This window comes from Sylvia atricapilla, chromosome 8 (assembly GCF_009819655.1).
Source record: "Sylvia atricapilla isolate bSylAtr1 chromosome 8, bSylAtr1.pri, whole genome shotgun sequence".
Taxonomy (NCBI): Eukaryota; Metazoa; Chordata; class Aves; order Passeriformes; family Sylviidae; genus Sylvia; species Sylvia atricapilla.
The window spans coordinates 4,011,606-4,028,927 of record NC_089147.1 but is presented as its reverse complement, the minus strand read 5'-3'; the positions used below and the strand labels follow the sequence as shown (position 1 = coordinate 4,028,927).

The 17,322-nt window shown below is 41.2% G+C and overlaps 1 protein-coding gene across 1 annotated transcript in view; it reads right to left on the bottom strand.

The window, feature by feature from the left end:
* Positions 1–6,196: 6,196 nt before the first annotated feature.
* CPXM2 (carboxypeptidase X, M14 family member 2) overlaps positions 6,197–17,322 on the bottom strand; it is a 68,778-nt gene continuing 57,652 nt past the window's right edge. The window contains exons 11-13 of the mRNA XM_066323449.1: positions 14,326–14,465; positions 13,763–13,862; positions 6,197–8,588 (exon numbers count right to left, since the gene is read on the bottom strand). Of these exons, the coding sequence (XP_066179546.1) occupies positions 8,338–8,588; positions 13,763–13,862; positions 14,326–14,465 (491 nt within the window). The 3' untranslated portion in view covers positions 6,197–8,337. The remainder of the gene's footprint in view (positions 8,589–13,762; positions 13,863–14,325; positions 14,466–17,322) is intronic.

Genomic DNA, 17,322 nt, shown 5'->3' with positions numbered 1-17,322 from the left:
AAAACTCTGTAGGTGTGGCACTTGGGGACATGACCTTGGCAGGAGGAATGGTTGGATTCAGAGATCTCAGAGGGCTTTTCCAGCCTGAACAATTCTGTTACATGAAAGGCTCTATAAATTTAAGAAGACGGATTAATTACATTTTTATTAGTAGTTTGTTTCCAGCAGCACCCACAACGTGCTTTTATAAACATCCAGGTGTGGATGGCTCATGAACTTTGATGCAAAAAAATCCTCCTGCTTTCCCAGTCAGAATCAGACAAAAAGAACTCTTGGAAGATCTGGGATACTGATAAGGAATTCTCTCAAATGCAGTAACAAAAGGCTGGGCAGATTTATCCTGGCTTCAAGCAGATGAGAATCTGTTGTTTCCTCTCTAAAGTCTCTTTATAACCTGCCATGAACTGTGGTGGCCAAACTCCCAAAGGAATATGGTAGCAAGGTATATTTCAAGGTAGCATTTTCAGATGCACAAGTCACAGGAGACTCTGGGGTTTCATCAGCAGGGTGGGGCTTTTGTTTAGCTTGTTTTCTTTTTCCTTTTCTTCTTTTTTTTTTTTTTTTTGGATGGTGGAAGGGATGTCATAACCACTATTTCACATCCTGAGTTCTTAGGCTCACTGAAATTCGAGGAGATGCAATCAGGGAAGCTGCTAAACACTGGGGACTCCCACACTCTGCTCTGATTGTTGCTATATTAAGGCTGAATTTGTCCAATTCGGGGGTTTGTAACGTGGAACAATTGGCAGCTCTGCAGTGCTGGTGCCCCCCGAGGGCTGCCTGCCCTCCTCATTTCTTGTGTGCCCACACCAACACACACCCCACTGCTGCTGTGGGTCACAGAGATTCATTTCTACTTCATTTTTAACAGCCTGATTTGCTCCTCCCTCCCCCTCCACAGTTTATGTTTTTTCTTTCTACCAACAGGCATTTTATTTTATTTTAAATCGGAAATGGGGGATTTCAACATCCTCAACATTTCAATCCACACTTGATTGTCAAATCACAAACTCATTGAAGGAATGCTGCTCTGACCATCCCATTTCCTGGGCTTTTATTACCTTTGAGGTCTTTTGGTGTGAAAAATACCCCCTCAGCTTTCTGCCAGATCCCAAATTTCAGAGTAATTTTCTCGTTATCAGCGTTTGCTGAAATATAATTTGTCACCATCTGCTTCTGAACTCTGTGGCTTGGACTGGCAATCTTGAACTGCCACCACTCATGATGTCCTTTGTTGTTCACCTCAGTGGCTGCTTCAGCAACAAGGATTATTTGAAAATTCAGGGAAAAGCAAATTTATTCAGGAAAAATAGGGGAGTAAAAGATTTCAACTGGAATCTTCTTTTCCATCCTTCAGTTTTCCCTCTGTAACAGAGGTTCTGTTTCTCCCACCCCAATCTCCTACTTTTTCTGGTCTCATTTCCCAAAAATCTACCAAGTTCCCCTGCAGAAGACAGGGATGAGTTCTAGGGCAGCTCTATTTATTTCTATTTTTATTAAATCAATCATGTAGCAGTCAAGGTCTTAATAATACATCTAAAGACTGTGATAATCTGAAAAGCACCCTCTGGAGACTCATACTGCTTTAAGAATGATACATTACTTCTGAAGCTGAGATGGAAATCAGCAATTAATTTCTATGGACACTTTTATTAGTGAGAAACTGATTTTAAAATGCTGGATTTTCTCCAAATCAGGCGTGTTCTGCACACAATGGTGAGGCTGCATTGACTGAGGGTGCTGTTGGTTTAAGGACCATCAGTACTCAGATTTATAGAGACTCAGAGTCATCAAACTGGTCCTCGATGAACTTTTTGGGCAAAAGTCACCGAAAGTGTGCAAGTAAAAGCAGATAAATATCTCTGAAGAACAACTCTAAAAGTTCTAACACTCAAGCAAATTTGTTTCAGTATTTAAAAATGGCCATAAAGCAACCAACAGTAGCAAAACCATTTAGAAATTAACTGGAAAAGATTTAACAGCTTCTGTCTCTCTGGTGGAGCTGTTGATGGATGGTCTTGGTCCTTCAGTGCAATCATTGGGGTTTGAATGTTCCCAGAAATCATTATGTTCATTACAGTGGCTCCAGCTGCCCTTCATTAGCCAAATATAGAAAAATAAGGCTGATACAGGGTAGATCATAGAAACAGAATCTGTTTTTCCCTCCACTTCCCACTCCTCTCCCAGTTATTCTGTAAATTCACCCGTTCTGCTTGTGAGGACAACCTTGGAGTCAGGAGATGATCCCTGAGCTGAGCCAGAGCTTGGCCAACCCAAATTAATGTTCCCATTCACGGCTCAGTTCCAGGGCTCACAAAACTGTGATAAACAGAAATGTGATTTTAACATTTACACTCTGAGGCCATGGAACCAGACCCAGGCCCTTGTGGTAAAATCTGAGATTTAAACCCCCCCCGATCTGGTTAAGTGAGATTGTGCTGCCATTGCTCCTTATTAACCCAGGTATTGAATTCCTGTCCCATCAAGACCACAAAAAGCAATTCCATTTTTCATATTTTTACTTGCTGACAATAAGGCTGGATGAATATTTAATCTTTAAATGACAGTTTACTCTGAATGCTCTTTTTTGTTGCTTTTGGGACAGCAGAGTTAATAAGAATGATTGTGCAGTTGACACAAGTGATGTATTGAATTTTAGAAAGCAGCTGCTGCAAATTAAGGGAGAGAGTTAATGACTAGAATAATTAAACTATCAGGTGGTTGGGATTACTTAGCCTCATAATAGGTGGGAATTGTTACTGTTTTCTCTAAACACCACCAGTATTTCAGAATACACGGGGCAGTGCTTTTTTTGTAGTGTTTTGGTGGAAAAAACCCCATTTTTTTGTGAAAGTCCAAGTGTTCTCTCCAGGTGGTATGCTGACACTCCAGCCATGCTGCAGGGGCCTTCCCTGATGAAAGCTGCATCTTCCCCTGGGAGAGGCAAGTGCTTGAAAGGGGTCTGGTCTGAAGATCAGTCGAGTAAAGAGCAGAAAACTGTGGGATATTGGTTAATCCATCCTCTGGAAATCACCAAACACCAGCGAGGGGAAGGTGGATTGAACATCTCAGAGTGTGACACCCCAGCAGGTGAACAAAGGCACTCAAACACCTGAAAAGGCAGATTAAGGATCAAAACCATGCACCTCTAAAGTACCTTTGTGTTCACTGCCTGGAGTTTTTTTACAAGCTGTCAAAAATCCAATTATTGTTATTTTTTACTGATGAAAACACTCATTTGCATATTGAAAGTTCATATTTGCATATTGAAAATTCAGCACTAAGAATTGCTGAATCAATATGGCCCCTTTGAAATTTGTGAGATGCATAAAAATATCCCTTGTCTGCCCAAAGAGAAGATCATGAGCATGTGAGCAATGTTCAAAATTTTAATGGAAAAAAACTGTAATCTCCATCAAAATCAAATTGAGTTTCTTGTCAGGTTAAGAGGACAGAAAAGCCACAAAAGTGATCAACAACTTGTCCTGCAAATCCCAGCAGGGACTTGGAGGATTTGTAAATCTCACCTAGCTACAAAGTGACTATGGATGCTGCAAAATGTTGATTTGATCAATGGAAGATGGCAGGGAATGGTTATTTAATGACAAGATTGCATTCAATCTGATGGCTTCATTGAATGTAAATTTTTCTGCTGAAAAAAAATCTTAACAACGTTACAGTGAAATACAAAAAATACCACCTGAAGTTTAATGACCTTCGAAAAGATATTAAAGATCACAGTAAACAGATTAAGTGTACAGATATGATTTAAACTTGGAATATTAAGGAGATATCAGAAAAAAAACAACTAACACTTCTAGAAGTTAATCACCTGAAGCCAAAAGGATTCATAGCTGTTTATTAAGGACTGGAAAGAGCCAAAAAAAAAACCCCTGTTTGTCTCTATGATAACACAAAGCAGCACAGGCAAAAGTGGTCCTTAAAGTACCCATGAAATCAACTGTAAAAATCACTGATTCTTTCTCCATTTGTGCAACTGCTGCAGCAGGAGAGGCTTTGAAAAGTTGTGTCCTCAGTGAGTGAGAAGCAGCAGAGGTTCTCTGGGCTCTGGCTGGAGGCTTGGAAGGTGTGCCCAGAGCTGTTTGTCCTGCAGCAGGAGGTGATGTCACCACAATCCATACAATTTTTCCCTGCTTTCACACTTTCCCCTCAGGCTTAGGGCTGCTGCCTAAATTCACTCAGAGCCTGGTTACAAAATAAAAGGTAAAAAAAAAGCTCCAAAGCTGGGCTTTTTCAGACCCACAGCAAAAGTATCTGATGCCGGTTTTGAAAGGTTAACTAGTGTGAATCCACTTGTGTTCTGTTTCAAGTTCATCTCTGTTTTGGTTTCTCATAAAGGTCAGCCTCCTGCCACAGTGTGACAAAAGAGATGAGGAAACCTGGCTGGATCACTGTCACTCACTGCTGAAATCCACACTTTGGGGAGATGTCCTAAATGCCGTGAAAATAATGAGCTGAAGTTAGGGAAAAAAAAATCCACAACTACACATGGACAAAGGAAGGGAAAGTAGATGGTGACAGGAGCTGAAAATATGTGACAGGCTTAAAATATCCAATGGAAAAAAATTCATTTCCTAACTGGCATAGACAATGATATTGTTCACATTCATTTTCATCAGTGTTTTGCCCACACAGAGCTCAGCCTCCTGGTAAAAGCCATGCTCAGATATTCCTAAAACTCCTCTGCTGCCAGCAAATTCAACTTGGATTAGAGCTTACCGAATGACACTGCTTTTATACCAGTGTGGGTAAGCAGATATGGTTTCTGTAGATTCCTCACCTGATTCACCCATCCCTGGGAGTGCCCAAGGCCAGGCTGGACAGGGCTTGGAGAAACCTGGCACAGTGGAATGAGATGGATTTTAAGATCCTTCCAACCCAAACCAGACAGGGATTTGAAGGTACTGAGAGCTGTCTTTGACAGGATACTGCACTTGCAGTTCCCATCAGGCTGGATGAGAAAAACCCAGATGATAATTAAACCAATAAAAATGAACAGCTGGATAACCTGACAGGGATAGTTAAGGAGAAGCCAGGCAGCTCCCACTGTGTTTTATGATTGTCAGGGCTCTGCATGGGAGCAGATGACTGATGGTTGGTATTATCAAGCAGAGTGGAGTATCTCCTGTTTTAACCTTTCATTTGTTTAACCTTTCCTGTGTGGGTGAGGTTGTGAGCTGAATTTCTTATTACTTGGAAGAGATTGTATTTTTCTCTTTTATACCAAGGATGATTAAGTTTTAGCAAAGTTCTCACATAAGAGAGCTGCTATAAGCTGTTCAAATGGGTCTGTAATTACAAAAGGGCTGAATCCACCCTCAAGTTTTATTTCTTGGCATCTCTGCAGGGTTGTCTGTTCTCCTATAACACTAAAAGAAAAAGAGATTTAAAGCACAGACTTTAGAAAAAAATTACCTGTTCTAAAGAGGGGGAAAAGACAGATAAATAGAGAACATTGGTATCCAGATTTACTGGTTCGTGGTTTGGATGTGTCTGAAGGTTAAATAACGGTGCTGTGTATTTCAAAGGAAAGGAACATTTTAACTCCCAAGTGCATAACTACAGCAGTAAATAGGGCACACATCAGTTTGGTATCATTACATCCAGGGCAGGCATAAACAGCTCAGCACCAGATCTTCACACATCTGCTATTCCTGGTAAAATTCCTTGGAGCCTGGAGGGTTTTCCAGTGCTGGACAATCAGAAAATAATTGCACAGACAAGTCCACTTGACAGCTATTAGGCCATTTATTTAGGAATGCCTGGACTAAAATGGACTAAGGTCACCTGCATTAGTCCCAGTTCTGCTGTGCCCAAACTCGTGTAAGCACTAGTGACAGCCAGGAGAGAACACCAAAGCCACTGTCCCCAGCACCTGAGGCCTTCAGCAATCACAGTCCATCCAGTCTTAGCTCACAGATGTCCAAGAATTCCCCATCAAATCCATTTCTGGTTATCAAATGAAAAATAGTTTCTCACAGGAAGAACCTCAGTTCTGAGAACAAAGCACAGGAGCCTCAAGGTTTGTGAAGTTAAACTCTCACACCATTATCTCAAGGTAGAAAGACCCTCACCTGCCAGGACCAAAACAGTGGTTTCCACCTTCAATCCCAGTTAAATTTGGCTATTTTGTTCCACTTTTGCCAGTGCAAAACCACCAATTTCCAGTGCAATTCCAACCACCCTGCAAGATGCCTTTGTAGGGACTACAGAGAGAATCCACCCAAAAAACTCCATTTATAACCCAAAAAATCTCATTTGCTCTTGATCTATCACGATGGTCATCAAATCTATACATGCCAGTGAACAAACCAAATTCAACTGCAAACAAATTGCCTGCTGTCATTACTCCATATTCCAAAACAATTTCACTTTGTTACCTGCACAAAGACATCATTAATCCCTTCTCACCTCTCAAGGGAAAAAAAAAATAATATCCCTTCTTGACAAACTGCAGTTACATTTGCTATACAAAAATATATATGGCACATAGGATACTGTAAGGGTGGTAAAGAGGGTGAAATTAGTAAAACATAATTCCACATGATGGAATGACTGGATGAGTTGTTTACTTCTGTGACTTAATTGAAGTGATACTGACTTGGAGGTGTTCCATAATTTCAGTCACAGAGAATTAAAAGTGCACTCTTCTGTTTTATTGGAGCTTTTGCTGCTATTTAATGGTATCTGCAGAACAAGCATGGGCTGAAATTGCCTAAGGAAATTTAGGAATATGATTATTTACTATGCAAGGGCTCATGATTATGTTTTTCACTCAACAGTCTTTCACCTTTTGTGTGTTTCTTACATTCCTTGACAATAAAAAAATAATTAATACAGATGGCACATGGTATTTTTACAATAACTTTTCTGCTCATGCTTTATTTTCTCCTCAGTTTCAATGGTATTTTGCTGAAAGTCTTTTCCAAGAATCCTATCAAACTGGCAAAAACTGTAAATAGCAATCAAAATGTTTCAAACAGAATTGGATTTGGAAGAGTATGCTGCAGTCTGCCACCAAGAGTGTTGAGAGATGTTTATTTAGCCACAGACTGGCTAAAATCATGCAGCTGACCCTGGTTTTTTAGGCATAATTTAGGTCATAACATTACAGCTAATGGAGCAGAGTTGTATTTTCATCAGCTGGCACTTTGCCCACTGCTGATTCTTTCCTAGACATGCTCTGCATTTTTGCTGAACCTCAATCCTGTCCTGCAGTACAATTTTATTACTCAAAAGCCAACAATAAAGCACAAATCCTGCTCCCAAAGAGGCATAAGGCCAGAAAAGCAGCAGCAAGATGAGGAGGCCTGCAGAGGAACCCAGAGCTCCCTGCATGTCACAGAAGACAGTGGCACAAGAGGTGCAGGAGCATAAAAGGCACTTTAAGTCAGGCCAAAAATGAAGAAAAAAGGTGGCATCAGTGGATTTGTCAATTAAGCACCTCTCAGTGACTAAGCCTCTCCTCTCATCCATGACACAACTGGCTGTATCCTCAGGAAACGCTTTGTTCAGGTCCTTCTCCCACATCAGGGAAGAGCTGCCACACCACAGTGCTGCAGTGGTCCTGATCCCAAAACCTTTTTGTCAGCTTTAGTTCACGGAGTAAAATTGCAGCCTTAAAAAGCCAGGGGAGAAAACGCTCCTGGCATTAAACTCTTTTAGCACAAAGCATCCTTAAATCTAAACAACCCAAGCAGGAAAGCAAAGGTGGGTTATTCACTGCAGGCTTTTTTTCCTGAAATAGAGTGCTTCTCAAAAGGGGAACTTTCAGAGAGAGAGAGAAATTTTGACACAAGTTTTAATCACATTAACCAGAAGTTGTCGCCTCTCAGCTTTTCCTCCCATATGAGAATAAAACATAAAGAGTGTCAAAACTTTTCTGAGTTGCAAAAATATACCAATTTTATACTTTAGATACATTTTCCAGCTTTTCATTCAGAACGCTCCTCCTTTACAAGTATCCCTTTTTTGTTGCTGTTGCTTTTTATCCTTTCTCTTCAACTTTTAAAGAAAGCAGATTGACAAAGGATTAAACAACCCAACGAGGAAAACATTTCATTCCAGCTCAACTCAAACCACCTTCCTGTCTCTCCTCTCCACCGGGGGCTGCTTTTGGTTCAACTCGAACTTCATCTCTGATTTTTTTTTTTTTTTTTCCCACCAAAAATGAGAAAAAAGCGCCCCCCACCCACCCCATCATCCATCCAGCTCCACTAACAGAAAGGCCTCGTGCAGAGAAAAAGGCATGAAGAGATGGGCTATTGTGATTCTCACTACGACTACAGCCAGGCTGAGAGGAGCAGGGTCGAAGCTCTACCGCCGCTGCCACCGCCGCGCCCGCTGCCGCAGCCGGCGCGCCGACAGGCTGAGGGGCTGCTTCCCGAACTTCCTCATGATCTCCTTGATCCTCGCCAGGTTGGTCTTGGAGATGGTGAAGTCGCAGCGGGTGGCCCCCATGTCGTAGCCCACCTCGCAGGTCTTGGTGGCGGCCGTGTAGCCCTCGGCCTTGACGCCCACCACGTACTCGCCTGGGTTGAGGAGGCGCCAGTAATCCCCGTCGGCTCCTGGTGGGGGGAAAAAAAAATTGTGGGAAGTGGGAAGATAGAAATGTCCAGAGATAGTTAAGAAGAGATAGATAGAAATGTCCACAGGTAGTGAAGGCTTTGGTTTGCAGCCTTGGAAGAAGCTTGGGCTGATGTAAAACTAAGAGCGCGCAGACGTCAAGCAGAGAAATTATAAACTTGTGTTTTTATAGCTGTAAGAAAGAATATGCCTTAAGTAAGTAAGAAACTGTATTAGGCAAGATGGTAAAGGGCTTTATAATGCAGTAATTTTATGGAGTAAGCTAAGAGTTTAGATGTTATAGCAGAAGCACGTGTGTGTATGTGTAGTGGCAGCCCATTGGATAAAAGTATACGCAGCGCAGCAAAATAAAGCAAAGGTGATAGGCCAGAAAAACAAAATAAACTCTGTGGCAACTTCCCATTGGATTAGAATATTATATATTGCCTTGTAACGAAGAAACTTTGTATCTATTGTACATATTGTATATACTGTATATACTGGATTATATGTATATATTGCCTTGTAAGGAAGTGACTTATCAAGGCTCTCACGGCCTTTGAGGATGATGTTTCTCTGAGCAAAAAATCATTTTTATCCTGACAGTGGTCCCATCACTTCATTAATGTGTCGATAATGGAAAGAGATGGTTTCCAGGACTTTGGTCCTTTCTCCTTGAGGAGAGTGGTGTTTATAAAGTCACAGAACTGCTGAGGTTGGGAAACATTGCTGTGATCCTCAAATCCAGCCATCAGCCACCACCATTGTGTCCATCACTAAACCATGTCCCCACATGCCATATCCACAGATTTTTTGAACACTTCCAAAGTGGGGATTCCACCACATCCCTGGGCAGCCTGCTCCAGTTCTTGAAAACCCTTTCCATGAAGAAATTTATCCCAACATCACATCTAAACCTTTCCTGGGCCAGCTTGTGTCCATTAAATGAGGACACGGGATCAGATGGGATAACCTGATTTGGAAGGGACCCACAAGGAACATCAAGTCCAACTCCCAGCCCTGCATCACCCCCAGGAGAAGTCCTTGGCCATGGGTACGATGACACCACAGGTAGAACCCTCCATCCTCACACCAAGAGGGTGTCCCAGGGGCTACCCCCACCACAAGTGCCCCTCATCCTGCCAACCCTAGAGAAAAACACACCTCAATCATATTTTCCAAATGATGAAAAAAAGGCTCCAATGCAGCTGGAGAGTTTTGGCAGTTGGAAAGGCTTGAGGCAAAATCTGGTGATTCCCGTGGGGTAGAAAAGACCTTTCCCAAATTAATCCTAACTGAGGGATCCAGAAAAGCCCCAGTGAAATATTCACATCACACAATCCTGACCAGACTACCAGGGCACAGGTTTTGGTGCTACCTATTAGGAAAAGTGTGTGAATATATAATATTGACTCACTTTGAGGTATAAGTAAATATTCCCTTCTACAAACCCTTACATTGGAGTTTATTACACTGATTTTCCTACAAAGTAAATTCATCAGGAGGTTTAAACCACATGGTTAAATGTAAATGCACAAACCAAGCTCCTGTAATCAACTAAACTATTCATAAAAATGTATTTTAACACCTCATTCGATCAGGAGTTTTTGGTTTCTTCTTTTCCCCTACAAATGATCTCGGATATACCCATTTTATGTACCCATATGTGCATCAGGATCATTTTAGGTTTCTTTTAAATATGATTTTAACCACTGAGTATTCTTAGCTGTGAATTGAAAAAAGGGGAAAAAACTATTACCTAAGATTAGCTTTGCACTTTGTCCTGGAGAAACTCCCTGTGAATGAAAGTACATATTCAAATATGCAATTCCATGTAAAAATAGAAATGGAACATCTCCTGCATGAGGAGGGGTTGGGGATTTTTAGCACTGATGAGACCTGACAGCCTTACTAACACCAGCCTCGGCTCACTGGCAGTGCAGAGCGTAGCAAAAGATGATTTGCACAAAAATATTGTATTTGGGGAAAGATCAGGCTGGTCAGCCTCTGTTTAAAGAAGGAGCATTTCAATTTCAGGCTTGGTAAAATAAAAAAACGTGTTTGCAATCAGCAAGTGTTAATACATGGCAATATTGACTATACCCTGATAGTGCAGCCTCTGAGGGTGCCAGAACTGTACCTGATCAGGTCCACTCTTACATCCCAGTACGATCAGGTGTTTGTTAAGGCAATTTGATCACATTTAGGGTGATCAAATAAGGTGATAAGATCCAAATTTTCTCTTTCTCGTGACTTGGGCGTTTTTAGAAAAGGCTCTAAGAGAGGCCTTTTATTCAGTTTTCCCTCACCACTGGGTCTGCTGGAAGCTGAACAAAAGGCCAAATCATAAATCTGCCCAAACTCCTCATATTTACCCCCAAGGGCTCATTTTCAGCTGTAAATGCTCTGGCAACACCACAGGACCCTGGATCCCCCCATGTGTGGCTGAGATCACATCCCTGCTCCCAGCCTGGCTTTAGCCCCAGGACTGCAAACCTGACCCACATTCTTCTGACACATTTAACAGTCAGTTCATCACAACCCCACACAGGGCCAGGAATAAACCTACACATTCACACCCCACTGGGAATTTATGCCAAAGCTGGGTATTAAGCCTTCAGCAGGATGCACTTTCCCTCCTTTCCATTTAGAAGCAAGCAGACAGGAGTATTTCTGTCAGCTGTCAGTACCCAGAATTTAATATCAGGCTAAAAGGTTGGGGTTTTTTTTGAAAATCAGATTAAATCCAGTAGGTAAAAAAAAAAAAAAATCAGACCAGATGGCAAAAAGAAACACAATTAAAAACACAGATAAATTTAGTAAATAATAGGTTTGCTGAAATAATAGGTTCCAGTGGGAGCAGGCTGGAGGCAGCCTGCATCCATATCCACCTACTGGGGCTGGAAAAGGATTGCCATAGATAAAATAACAATGCATTAAAGGACAAAGATAGCTTTGCTATGAATTTAATATGTCAGATTACTCCATAAATTCTACAATTAAGGGAAATGTCCTTTGGGCCTGATAGGACAGACCTTAGTTACAATTAAATAATTGTAAAAGTGCAAAAGCAATTTTCACATTTAAATGTACCAAACTGCAATGATTTAAATTCATTATAAAAATCTTTCTAATTTGTTTTTTACCAACAAAAGACTCTCCAGGAAACCTAGTCATAGTGCTGCACAGCCAAAGCATGTAACAGCTTAAACTCAACTTTTCTGTATGTACCAGGCAGCCAGGAGTGAGGCAGGAGTGCTGTAATACCAGAATTATGCTTAGTTTAGACTAATTAAATAAATATTTGATATATAAATATACTTAATACAATAAATATTACTAAATGCTACTTCAAAATCTTTGGGGTTTGGTACATAAAATACACTGAAATAATATCAAACTTAAGAAAATATTAATAAAAATGTCTCTGGACACTTTGTAAAATTCATTACACTTTGGTTCAAAAACCGCACAGAAACATCTGCCTTTGAAATCTGGTTGTAACACAGAAGGGTTTCACTAGGAAGAAACTGCACATTTTTCCATCAGTATTTACTTTGTCATTTCCCAGATTAGAGGAAGCAAACCCCAAATCTGCCTTGGCACCAGGGGAGGGGGAAAAAGGTGCATTTGTTCATTGAACTGAACCCTTTTTCCGGAGGTTTCCTCACAGACTCCAGCCCATATCTGACTGTAACAACATGGACTCACTCAGACTTCATAGTTACATCTGCATCCAGGGAAAATGGAATAATTCCCCACAAAGTTCTTGCTCTTGGAATCAATGCCTCCAATTAGCTCATTAATGGTGTTAGCTGAATGTCAGCATCCCTCTCCTTCCATCAGGGATACTGTATCCAGGAGAAAGCCAAACCAATGTGCTTTTATTTCAGTCCACAGGAAGAAGCAAAGGAATTTTCTCAAACCTTTAAATGTTATTAGAGGGCTTTTACAGGCAACTTTTGTCTGGCTCCACGGGGCAGCTGACCACGTTAATGTATCAGTGAAAGAGCAGAGCTCAGCTCACTGGAAACAAAACTTAAGTGAATAGAGATAGTGGCCATAATTCTTCCCCTGCTCGGCCTATTTTTACATCAAGGCAACTCAGAGGTTTAAATGGACACATTTTTCATTTTAAAAGGTATAAATGAAAGGAGACTGCTGACAATTTGCCTTCCTTCTCTGGAGTTATACATATCATTTTAGCTTTTTGGCTCCAGCATAAATCCTCTGGTTTCAGGGACTAATGAGACGTGCATTGTTACCCGGATAACGTGAAACAAGATAGAACTTTTATGTTCCCATCTCCACAGTGATTCCAGAGTGTGAGCTTAAACGTCTCATTAAAAAGAAAAATTAAAGGGAATGAAATAAGTACTTTTATTTTTACTAACAAGTGCAGATGGCCTTGAGCCATAGAGGCTCAGCAATAAGTCAAGATGTAAACAGCTGCAAGGTTCCCCAAGTGTTACAAGGTGGATTTGGGGATCTTGCACATTTATTTTTTTTCCACTTTATTTTTTTTTTCCACTCGACAATCCAGAGTACAGAGAGCTGGAGATTAATCACATATTGCATTAACTCAGAGCAATACATTAGTTTTGTTAACAGAGTAATACAACCCACACTTTATGGCAGACTTTCAGCACTGCCAAGGCATCCAAGACAAGAAAAAACAGCTGATTACTTTAGTTCCCACTGTCATTTCCCAGTGGCCCCATTTTGAAATATTTAAGGCAGAATCATTATGGCCTAATTAAGCATCTGTCATTCAATGCTTTCTTTTACAATGGAGACCCAGTAGCACTGAAATTAATCATAAACTAAGTTAGATATTCCAAGATTCATTACTGGCTCAGATCACCTCTGGTGGAAAATACCAAAGATTTGGAAGTCACAAAACTCTGTGATATTGCACAGCCTGAAATCAGTTTGTGTGTCCAAACCTGTCACTTTGTACCTCAGTGGCAAAGGGCATGGAAGTGGCAGCAAATGAAGAACACAGAACACCAGTAAAGAGGTAAAAACACATTAAATTAGCATTCCAAAAAACATGTGGATGTGGTAGCTAGCAACACAGTTTAGTGGGTTTGTTTTTAAAACACAAATCTGTTCTTTTGCACTGATGTTTTGTATTTTATTGGGTTTTTTTTGTTTATTTTATTTTTTTTTTTACCTGTGCGAATGTCATGGTTAACTCCTTCCACTGAAATAACAGCATTTGGGATTCCCTTTCCATGCACATCTTTCACAATACCTTTGATGCCACGATGGACCTGTGAGGAGAATAAAAAAATCAAGTAGCATTCCTAGGAACTTACAATGAATCATTAATTCCATAAGTGAATTATATTTTTATATTCCTACTTCATGGCTCACAACACTGTGGAATATCATTATTAACCCCGTAGCAGCCCTTCAGGCATGAACTTCTGAATCAGCTTGTGAATTTTGTTAGGCTTCCTGTGGCATCAAATTCAAGATATAGATAAAAAGAACAGATGAATCAACAGACACAACACTGGGATCTTTTTCTAGCTGCCCTTTGCAGCTCAAACCCAGCACCCACCATCGAATTTTCAGATGCTTCATTATTTTATTCCCTGAAGTCAAACCAGCCTGGCTGAGGTGATATGTCTATCCAAAACACCAATGACCACACGCTTAGTCATGCAAGAAAAACAATAGGAGCCCAAATCTGAGTCTGAAAGGAGAGATTCACCAGGCTCCTGGTGGTACCTGTTCCATGAACACAATCAGGGACTCGCGGTTGTTCTCCCACTCCTCGGGCAGCTCGCTCTCGTGGGGATACTTGTCACAGCCAACATAGATGGAGAGCTCAAAGCAGTTCGTGTGCAGGTAGCTGAAGTCATTGATGCCTGTCAGCATTGGGGAGAAAGGGAACAACTTCATATCCTTTTTAATCTATTGATCAAATCTGAGGTTTTATGCAAATTTATGTAACTTCAACGAAGGCAAGTTGGGTAATCGTCCAGCTGGCGTAGCCTGCAGAATTCAAAGGGTAAAAGGTTTTTAGAAATGCCAAATGTTCTGTAACAAAGCACCAGAGTGCTCAAGGCCAGGTTGGACAGGGCTTGGAGCAATCTGGGATAGTGGAAAGTTGCTCCAAGCAAGGAAGGAATTCAATGGGCTTTAAGGTCCCTTCTAACCCCAACCATTCTGGGATTCTGCTGATGGAGAAGATGGGGACATAACCAGGAGAAAGGCCTCTCTCTAAGACAAAAATCTGTGCTTTGGTTTTAAGAAAGCACTAAGCATCCCTAATCCTGGCCATTGCCCACAGAGCAGCTCTCCCATGTCAGTGCCCTGGGTAGAAATGGAATTGTCTGTGTTGGGTGGCACAAAGGCAAATTGGGGAGGTGCAGCTCTTTACCCAACTGAGAGAACCCTGAATGCCAGGGCACAGAGCAATGTGCTCACAGGGGTTGTTGTATAAAAGTGATTTATCAGAGCAGTTGGTGAAACAGTTCCTCAGTCTGCTCTCCTCCCTGAGTACTCTAACTGATAGGAAAGCCAGAAAAATCGAGGCAGCAATAATTATTTTATATGTTACATATGTTGTCTGTAGTTTGTAAGGAATAAAAGGGTCTCCTTTCCTCCTATCACGGTGTTGCAGAAGACTGGGAGCTGCAGTGTTGCTCTGCAGTAGGGATTTCCATCAAAAATCTGTTCTAATCAAGCTCAGTGCCTCCAATCTCTTAGGAGCTGCATTTTAATTCTGCATTTCAGAGACCACTGCAACCTCTGTGAAGGTCTGGGGCACTAAGGAGGACTGTCTTTACATACAGAGCTCCAACATTTCCATTCTCCAGGTTTCTCTCCTGTTTCTCACCATTATTTTCCCCGCTTATTAGTTCTCCGCTCTCACGCAGATAATGAGATACAGAACATGAACACTAGAGGAGGAAATTCTGTGAGCTTCATTTCTTGTTCCACCTGCATGTCTAATAAGAAAAGATTTTAAAATACGTTTGTTAACGATCATTAATTGTTATGTTTTAAATGGCAAAGATTAGCAGGAGTTGCAATCACTGAGTGCTTCTGACCAAGAAGAGTTAAACCAAAATCCTTGTTCCTGCCCAATTACCACAGAGCAGTAGTCAAGTATTTAATGAGCCCTCAGTGCCTTCTGGAAGCAGAAGGAGGATTATATAATACAGATGTTAAACTTTTCACTTTTGTTGATGGGGAAAACCTAAACATCAGCCAGTGGCATATGCTACTCTGCATAAATGTGCTTCCCCTCCACTTGAGAAACAGTCACAATTATTTTCCCCTCACATACTGTATAACATCCTGATTAATCTGCTGTGAAATGTTTTGCCATACACAGTAATTGCTCAGTTTTAATACATGTATTTAAGAAAATGGCTTTGCGTTGCCAAGAGCAACTCTTTCCTAGTGCCTGAACATGCAAATCCAGCCTCAAAAACACACAAAAAAAATTAAATCAATCTTTTTTTTTTTCCTCAGTGCAGTCCACCCAGTGCAGAAACTTTGTATGTAAAATTGTAAAATTGCTGAAGAACTTGCATTCACTGCAGTCAAAATAATGAGCAGGAAATATCATGGCTGGGTTTTAAAGGCATGAGGAGGTGTTGAGTATCTGTGGCACACATGCTTCTCTGGGGACTGAAATGAAATTAGAAAAATCCCATCTAAATTTTCCCATGGCAGGAGCAGTGAGAAGTTTATGTGCAGGACCACTGCAAGGAAGCAGATGGATGAGGAAAGAGGAGATGGGCAGTTTCAAGGTGTGGTAGGTGCCACCTACCTTTCAATGAGGAGGTGCCACCCACACAAAAAGATGGGTGGGAGAACTTCTGCAAGCACTTTGTTGGAGGTTTTACCATAATGTACCAGAGCAGGACATAAATCATAATTAAAACATCACCAAGAAACAAAACAAATCCAATGAAACAAATCCTAAATGTAATGGGTCCTAAGGAATCAGGGTAATATTCAGCATCTATATTGTCCATCTTTAATTAACAGTGTGACAGCTGTTAGTGACAAGACCAATGTCATCTTTTCTGGATCGATTCATAACGATGCTTCTTGTTGCACTTAGGAAAATTAAATTCATAAATTAGAAAATTAAGTGGTCAAGTCAGTTCTCAGACAATGCTTTAGAATTTGGAGAAATGCACAGGAATGTACTGTCAGACCTAAGAGTTCAAGGTTTCCCCCCAAATTCGCCCAACACTTTTTAACCTCCTGAAAAATTATTTGAAAAGCAAATTCTAGACTGTAGCCTTTAAAGGCTGGCCAGCACTAACTCCACGTGGGCCAACATAAAAGCCCTAAAAGCCATGTCCAAAATCCCAAAATGTTTATGCAGTGGGAGTACCTGCAAGTTCCAAACACCAGCCAGATTCAGCCAAACCTGGGTTTCAGAGACACTGGCCTGCATCTGTTTGCTGTTAGTGCTGTTCCTGTTGTCAGCCCACTGCTGGCAGATGCCTGTCTCATTTCCTAATTTCAGGGAAAATGTTGTTTGACTGATGCACTTCAAAAAACACAAGGATTTTGAGCAGAACTGTGATGAATCAGCAGAGTGTGTAATTCCCATCCCGCTCCAAGTGCACATCCAGAGAGGCAAACATGCCTAATGCTGTTAAAAATGGGCTTCTAATTGGGCTTTCCTGGAAATCCAGGTTTTGGCCACACCACAGGCCATGGCCCCTCCTCTGTGCTCCTTAACAGGGTGACAGG